General features: G+C 38.0%; 1 protein-coding gene across 1 annotated transcript; it reads right to left on the bottom strand.

Annotated features, from left to right (window-relative positions):
- Window positions 1-1188: 1188 nt before the first annotated feature.
- On the bottom strand, window positions 1189-8776 carry LOC115585834 (interferon-inducible GTPase 5-like). The gene is made up of 4 exons (XM_030424492.1): window positions 8712-8776; window positions 8347-8445; window positions 4633-5203; window positions 1189-3946 (listed from the first exon to the last, which is right to left on the bottom strand). The coding sequence occupies exons 3-4, from the start codon at window positions 5186-5188 to the stop codon at window positions 3309-3311; spliced, it is 1194 nt and encodes a 397-aa protein (XP_030280352.1). The 5' UTR covers window positions 5189-5203; window positions 8347-8445; window positions 8712-8776; the 3' UTR covers window positions 1189-3308.

Raw genomic sequence — 8776 nt, 5'->3', positions numbered from 1 at the left:
TTGTCATGACATTGTGGGTTTTTCCCTGTTCAGCGTCTGCTGCTTTTATATAGACAGTGAACATAATAGAAAAATGTGTTTTTGTCATGCTGAAGATAAAATACACAGATAAGCGCACTGTACTGTCCATGAGAACAACTTCCTGTTCTACCTGCTGGCTTCCTCTCAACTTTATCATGATTGTTGATGTCTGAACATTAAAGAAATGTTGACTTCTGATTCTGTATTCCATTTTCTTCTTTTGAAGTAGAAGATGTATAGTTAAAACTGTCAGTACCAAAGAATGATGCTGAACATGTACTGGAGGCTTTTCATATCAAGCAGCAGTAATTCTGATTGCACGGCTTCACATGAAGCTTTGGCTCAGGTCTGGCCTGGATTACACCACTTTTTAAAGCATTCATTCATATTATTTTACTGAAGATTAATTAATCATTTACTCATTAACAACCTGAGCCTGAAGTCTTGTAATGTTTCTCTGAAGACAGAAATCCAAACATAATGATTTAGAGACATAAAACCATCTTCACACAATTCAGTTAAAGCTTTTATGTGAAGCTCAAACATTCACATGAATATTCACAGTAACAGTTTATCAGGTTAAACACAGCTAAATGAATGGTTGCTGCTCAGATGGTGTTGCAGACGTTAAAACAGATGACAGCAGGAATAAGAGTCATATTCATCTAAAGATGCAGTGCAGGTATTTGTCTCACTAAACAGGGCTCACAGGTGCCCCCTTGTGGTGAAAACAGCATACAGCACTCACTGAAAATAATAAAGTTACTGGACACTTAAATAATCTTGTGTGTTTAGGTTGAGTTGCATGTTGGCTTGATGTGTGTGTGTTAATTAAGACGTCAGGTTGAGTCCTCAGTAACCTGTATGTGAACTGTGCAGGATTAATGTCTCCTCTGAGCAGTTTGGACTGTATTTAGCTTTATTCAGCTGCACAGTGAACGTATTCTCTGTGACCAAACCCACCGTGACACTGAAGAATCCCCACAATGCACCTGGCTCAGATTGTTTCTGCTGCACACTGTTATTCTGAGTTAGTTAACAGGATCACAGCCTGAATCTTCCACTGATGAGCTACTTCTAGGAACTCATTCACTTAATTAGTGATGAAACTATCAGAAAAATAATGTGTAAACAATTTGAATCAGACAAAAATGACAAATATCCAGATAGTTCATATAATTGGAGATTTAATGTTTTAAGCAAAGAAACTGCAGGTCAATCAAAATGAGCAAATGAAAACGATCAAGATATAATTAGGAGACAGAATTCTTTGTAATTAGGTATTATGTTAACAAAATAGCCACAGAGATACAATACATTTGATTTAATTTGATAGACTTAATGAATGTTAACATGCTCCTACTGTGTCTTATAGCAGAAGTGGACAACATCACCCAAAACAAAAACAAAAAAACACACAATTATAACAATTAATACACTTTCAGGTCAGTTTAGCTAAAATTCCTCAGAAGGGAAGGTGTTTCCTGAACGACCTCATGGAGTCAGTGACGTACACTTTGAATAATTAAGTCAAATTTTTCCTGGTTTGAAACAGGATGTGAAATTACTGCTGACAGCAACAGACCTACAAGACTCTCTGAAATAATTTCTGTATTTTGAACTTCTGGATACATTTCAGGTTCTCTCTCTGAGTCGAAGGTCGTCTAAGACTCGTAGGTTCTTTGTCTTTGTTGTTTCTTTGTTGTCTGGAGGAAATTAAACACAAGAGCACATAAACTTGTTTCATCAAAATAAAAATTGACATTGTAAAATAAAAACCCGACATAATAAAAGGAAAGTCAAACACTGGTCGCTGCCGAGGACTCAACCTTAGTGTGCCTCTGCACAGGTGAGCTACTGAAGGTGCCAAACAGGTTTTAATTTTCAACGACACATTTCATTTTGGAAATATTTTGGATTAATGCAATTGTAACTTTATATTCAACAGTAAAACAATTAAGGGCTCGAGTTGCTGAAAGAGCCTCAGATATTATAGAAATAAGAAAATGTTTTATATAAAGCGTAACTGCTGTGATACAAATACTTAATCTTAACTTTATATGATTCATAGAATACACACACAAAATATCATTAATGAATATGAAAGTTAATAATAAAACATGTTTGTAAATCCTATATTTCTGAATTGAATTTAAAGAAATTATAGGTTGTGGTCAAATTTGTGTCTTCAACACAACATACAGGCACTTTGTACACTGTGATCAATACCATTTCAAAAAGCTAGAACAATAATAACATTCAGTAAAAACACACCTGCTAATTAAAGAATACACATTTTAGCACAGATCTGTGACATGAGCAAACTCTCTCACTGAATGATAGAACAACCAGTTTCAGTTCATTATAATGTACATAAGGGTGTTCTGATCAGGAGGGCACCAATCGTTATCAGCTGATAAACATTTATTTACCGTCAGATAAACACATGAGACAGTTTGTTTGTGCTACAAAGCCACAACCACACACAGCGCAGGACTCTGCTGCTCCCTGGCTGCTAACAGCTAGCTAGCTCCACCCCTGCTAATATCAGTACAGATATTTAGTGTCCTCTTGGTTTAACCAGTGTAATATATTCACAGGCTTCTACCAGAAAGATGTTAGTGACTGAGGGCATAGAAGGACCGGTACCAAGGAATGTTTATCGTAACGTTAGATCTCTCACTAAGAGGCCAGTCAGTGCTGTGGAGAGAGAGATAACTATGGCAACAACATGAGAAGATGATCTCTTTTGTAATCAACATACTGTAGTTGGAAGCAGCCCATTCAATGTATGATTTGGGATTGTCTTTTCAAGAAAAGTATTATTTTCTGTCGCCCCTGAGTGAGGGGACGATGTGACGCCGTCTGGTTGAGCCCAGTTCAGAGCCAACAGCTGACAGAGTTTAAACAGTGGACTGCTGTTTCAGTTTACAGTAAATAAATGACGTGGAGCAGTGAGCAGGTAGTGGTGTAGTGGCTGCAGGGCACAAAGACTGACACAACTGAGAATGACACACAGAATCTTTCCTATTTTATCTGTCCTATTCACTTATTTTTGAATCTCTTTCTACAGTTATTATAACTTTTCATTTAGTTTAACTTTTTCTTTGAATTAGTATTATTATTTATTTTTTTCCTCAACATTTTGGTGGCAAATTTACAACACCACCAATAACTACCAGCTATAAATGACTATAAAGTGAAGAAACACCCTTTTGATTGAAGATAAGCCCCCAAAATCCTGATCGGACCCTTAAATGTACAACTAAAATCAGTCTATTATGATATCACTCTGTGGTGTTACAGTCCAGGACCTTCTCAAACACCCTCTGTGCATCATCAGCAAGCTTGTTGAGTATAAAATTCAAAGCACTGGAAGTTATCTTGAAAGACAGGGCCATTGCTGCTGGGATTCCAATTATTGGAATGAATCTGACCCCTTCCTCTGCTGCCAATAATGCAGCTGTGCTTGCACATTGAATTAACACCTTGAGGATAAGTTCAGCGGTTATTTTGGTTGCAGCCAGGGGTGAAATGATAACACCCTTTAAATCATCAAATGGCACACCTGAGCTTTCAGCCAGACGCTTCAGTGATGGGATATCAAGACCAAAACCAAATACATATTGTGTGACAACACCAACCAGCAAAGGTGCATCAACAGCAATAGAAAGCCCAGGAATTGGTACTCCTGCTGCAGCTGCAGAAGCAACAGCATACCACTTTATGTTGGTCTGGAAAGCCTTTTTCTTCTTGTTGATGATCTCCTGGCTGATGTTGGGCATGGCAAACAGCAGAGTGTTCCTCTTGTGTTCAGGAAGTTCTCTCTCCAGTGTTGCGTGTAACAGACTGAAGTCATGCAGGTGGAGCTCAAAGCTGGACACCAGGAAGACCTGTGGAGACTGAATACCTTGTTCCTGAAGACCTGTGTCACAAAAGGAAATAACTGGGATGATTATTAGTTTTATAGAATGATGAAACCATTTAGATTGTTAGTTTATTTTTATATATACTCAATAATATGCACGTTTCAGTTTATATGTTGTCTCAATTCTCATTTTGTTTCTTACCAGTGCAGTAATCTCATGTGCTTTCATTTTCTTAGATGGGTGAATTGAATAACTGTTAACAGCTTTTATTGTGAAAATCAGACGCCTGCATTGGGTGACTTATTGTTGCTGTTGCTTTGACTGAACTTTCCTCCAAGTAGAGTTTCTGTACCACACTAAGCCACTGAGCCTGATCTACGTGATTTGGAAGAAAAAAAGTCTTTCATGTTCTTGTTTAGAATTGTAATTCTTGCATAAATAATATTGAGTATATGCAGGCATATGGTAAATTGTCTCATTAAATAGAAATGCCATTTCAACTGGTGATGACAACAACATACATGTGTAAAGTCTTTCTAAGTCTCAGCAGCTAACTTTTGCTCCATTTTTTGCCAGATGATGGATCCAAATACTACAAAATTATGTGTATTGAGGTCAGATCAAAATATTGACTAACATAATAAATGCACTCACTTCTTTACTGTGATGACTGGGCTTGTTAGGTTCTAATGATGGAAATCCAGTCATTAAATTATCCTTACTTGTAAAATAAGTCACTTACATTGAATGCAGTCTTCCTTGATTTGTTCCTTAGTCTCGGTCTCACTGAACTCTCTCTGAGTCAGTTTCTGAGCTCGTAAATCGTTGTCAATCTTTGAGCGAACAAAGTAGAACTTTTTCTTCATCTTCTGGATCCCCTGAGCGAGTTTCACATCATTTTCTCTGAAGCGAGTGTCTGAGATGATGATGAAGAAGTCAAACTTCTCAAATTCTACAAATTTCAGGTACTGATCAGCTGGAAAGTTGGTGGTGCCAACACCTGGAAGATCCCACAGTTTAACATTGGGATACTTTGGATGGGGGTATGGTGTAGGCACTTTGGTGCATTCTCTAACCCCAGTAGGAGCAGCTCCAGTATCCCATTCTTTGATGCCTCTAACGCGATTAACAAAGGTGGATTTACCAGAGCCGGTCTCTCCTGTGATGGCAATATTTAGTGGAATGTTATTCTGCCTGTCCAGATACTCACTGATCTTTTCCATAGCTAAGGCCTGATTGCTGTTTTGTAGAGCTTCTTTAATTTTTTCAACTGGTTCATCGTCATGTGGAGTATCCATGGTGATCCTTGAAATCTGAAGTAAGAAATAAGAAAAATAAAGTACACTATTATTTACCATCATGCACAAACATAGAGTGGAACATTAAATAATTACAAATATGATCAGATTAACAATTAACTACATTCAGATCAAATCTGGTTGATCGACAAAAATGCTGCAGTGAGGGAGAGTCACTGTGTGTGTGTGTGTGCGCGTTTGTAATTAAAGATGTTTTCTATCACACAGAATGTTTTAACATGAGCTAAAAAAATGTATTCTATGTGCACAATAATAATGTGCCTCATTTAGTTTTATTAATTTGTCCTCTCTCACATTTCCTCGTCGCGAGCAGTGGCGTGCACAGGTAGACACTAGGTGGTGCTAAAGCACCTGCCCTTTGCCCTCTGGACCAAGCAAGCGTCCTTTTGAAAGTTCGTTTTTTTGTGTTTTTTTTGTGGGTTTTTTGGTGGCCCATGCTGACATAATCATCTATAGGTGCTCGTCGATTAAAAGCGTGTGATAATATTGCCCCAATTAATATTCCCCCCACCCTCCACCCCACCCGCACACACCTCTGTCAACGTGAACACACAGAGCGGACACAAACGGAGGCGCGTTGTAGCAGCAGACAGTGCGCAGCTGCAGCCCAAACACACCTCCTCCCCTGCCCACCAGCCAGGTAACACATAAATGAATCGAGTCGAGTGTGTTGTTTGCCCCCTAAGCCTCAATTGCCAAGCTATAACTTGCATTTATTTGTCTCTGTTGTGAAGTAGCCCGTCTCAACGCCACACAGCTGGGCATAAATTAGCCGACTGCTCACCTGCTTAACAAGCTAGACGCTACCCAAAATCAATAATAGATATGACGTGATGATGACCACCGGTAGAGTTTGTCATTGGTATCCTACAGCATGTGAATCTATCAGTATACTTACTTAAGATGACTATTTAGTAGGTTATTGTGTAGGTTTACATTAGGCTACATAATTAACACTTGCAGTAATGTATTTGCTAATTGACAAACGGGCAATTCCCAGTTGTCTGCAGAAAAAGCAGCCCTGTGCCTTGTTGAAATATAACCAAACAGTCTTATTCATATTGTTGGTCTCTTTTTAGTGACCAGTTGCAGCATAATGCCTAGAAAGGAGAGGATAAGAAAGGAAAAAGAAAGGGAGCTACAGCAGGCAGCCCAGGGGAGCAGCTCTCTGCATCCACCAGCAGCAACGAGGAAGAGGAAGATGAAGATGAAAGGTCAGAGTCAAGAGTCATGTTCAATGTTTAGGGCATTTTAAAGCTCAGATTTTAAAATTGAACTGTTCCTCTAATTTTACTGAAATATCTTAAAAGCTGTCCACATTTCATTTTAACTACACAAAGTGGTTTGGCTGTACTAAATTAGGCATTAAGCTATTTTAGCTAATTATATTATTTTGTACCAACAAGTTATTTCTATGTTACAAGACTTGCAGTAATCTTGTATTTACCTTAATAGGCTATATTCAACCTTTAAACATAGGCTATTACTAAAACTATCATTATTACTATTATTATCAACATGTGCCTGTATTGTTTATTTGTTTTTTAAATCTCACACTGCTATAATAAGGCAGCTGTCAGTTCTACATGCGCATATTTTTCACTGAGCACCTGCCCCCCAAAATGTCTGTGCACGCCACTGTGCGCGAGTCCTTGAACACTCACTCAGCGTGTCTTCTTCCCTCTCAGTTTGTCTTCATGTTCGCTCAACTTGAAAGAGTATTACAGTGTGCCACAATTCAAGTTAATCTTTGAATTGATTTTTGGTCTCCAAAATGAATGATTGGTATTACTATTTCTCTGAAAATATTCTTTGGGCTAACTGTATTCTATGTGCCTCCACAATATTTATCTGAAGCACATACTGCAGTGCCAAAGGTCTGATATAAGATGCGACAGTAAACAAAACAGCAGTAATAAACACAGAAGAGTAAAGTGACCTCAGCTCTCCCTTTCAAGGTTCAGAGTGGCTGACAGAAAGAGTAATCATTGTTTCTTTTCTTTTTTAACACTGAACAGTCCCTCCAGAAAATCGCATAATTCAATGCATAATCAGCCAAAGTCCGCATATAAATGCGGGGGCTGCATTTTTTCAAATACGCCGCACTTTCGCTGCATAAATTGCCGATTTCCGCGCAAAATGTGCGGGGCTTGCATGATTTCATAATCCCCGCATTTTCGTTGCAAAAAAAATCACATATATCTTAGCAGAAAGATGAAAAATGTCCCCTGTTGCCATGGGAATGTTATGAAGTGACGTAATTAAACAACGTGAACATCGTCGAAAAGCTGCAGACCCCGCGATGAAGCCATGATGAAGCCCGCAAATCAGTCTCATTTGCCAACAAAAAATCATACTAGTTTCAAAAACCTTCCAGTTGTAAGTATATCAGTAGTATGTAAATGTACGGTACAGTAAGAGATTGCACTTTGTGCATTGGAACAGTTAGACCAGTTTTAATAGGGCCGGCTTTTTTGTTAGGGGGCACATACAACCCAGAAAAAAGGATAAATCCCTCATTCAGACAAAGCAGTGTTTACAATTTCAACAATTTTGATTGGGTAGTAAACTGCTGAGACACTTTATGTCTGCCTTTCCCTTCAAAACAAAACCCCCAGAACCGCCCCTGCTTTGGAAGCACCTATTTTAACAGAAGATGTCTGTTTTGTATATCTACCTCTGTAAAACAGGAAGAACATTTTTTTTTTTATATTTTATTTATTCATATTTACAGAAGTTGTAGCATATTCCTTTTGTAAAGCTGCAGAACTTGTTTGACTCATCAATGATTTGTAATCTTGAGCCATGTATTTATTAAGGTCTGAAATAAAAAGATGAGAACTTAAATATTCCAGCACTTTCTGAGATGTAGTGTGCTGCTTATTAAGAAATGACTCTTTACATTAAGGTAGTAGTCTAGTGAGAACAGGGTGTTGGGGAATCACTTCTTTTTCTCTTTTTCATCAAACCGCAATTTTTGCAAGTTCCCGCATTTTCATCGCATAAAATTGCATAAATATCCTGCATATTCCATCACATTTTTTAAGGAAATGTGCCGCATAATCAAGGATTTTTGCCTGCAACAATCACAAGAAAACTCTGTGTTTTTCTGGAAGGACTGACTGAAAACTACTTACACAGAACTCTTTTCTTGATGTTGAAACAGACGATACTGGAACAATTTGCTGTAAGTGAATGATTCTGGCCCGGGAGTCCCGCAAAGTTTGCAGATTTCACTGACAAAGTCAAACACATAACACAGCATGGAAAATAAAAACTTAAATTACTTGTCACATTTTGTTTTGATGTCAGTTCGTGTATACAGCTGATACAGTGTATTTTTGTCCCAAGTGGAACATTAAAGAATTAAAAATACAGTCAGACCAATATGATATTAATTAAGCATAGGCACATACTTTGTAATAATAATAATAATACATTTAATTCATATAGCGCCTTTCAGAGTACCCAAGGACACTTAAAAACAGAGTGGCAACTTTACCTGATGCTGTTGTGGAGAATGTGTCTTCAAGAGAAATGCAGAGACTGCAGCTTGTTGGTTCGATG

Source organism: Sparus aurata, chromosome 7, assembly GCF_900880675.1.
Source record: "Sparus aurata chromosome 7, fSpaAur1.1, whole genome shotgun sequence".
Lineage (NCBI taxonomy): Eukaryota > Metazoa > Chordata > Actinopteri > Spariformes > Sparidae > Sparus > Sparus aurata.
The sequence above is the reverse complement of the archived record's forward strand: the minus strand, read 5'-3'. Positions and strand labels throughout refer to the sequence as shown.

Excerpts from the sequence above, each read along its gene's own strand:
- LOC115585834 (XM_030424492.1), bottom strand. The coding sequence starts at position 5,188 with ATGGATACTCCACATGACGATGAACCAGTTGAAAAAATTAAAGAAGCT. Across the intron at positions 3,947-4,632 it reads CAAGGAAGACTGCATTCAAT|GTCTTCAGGAACAAGGTATT; the intron begins GTAAGTGACTTA and ends TTTGTGACACAG.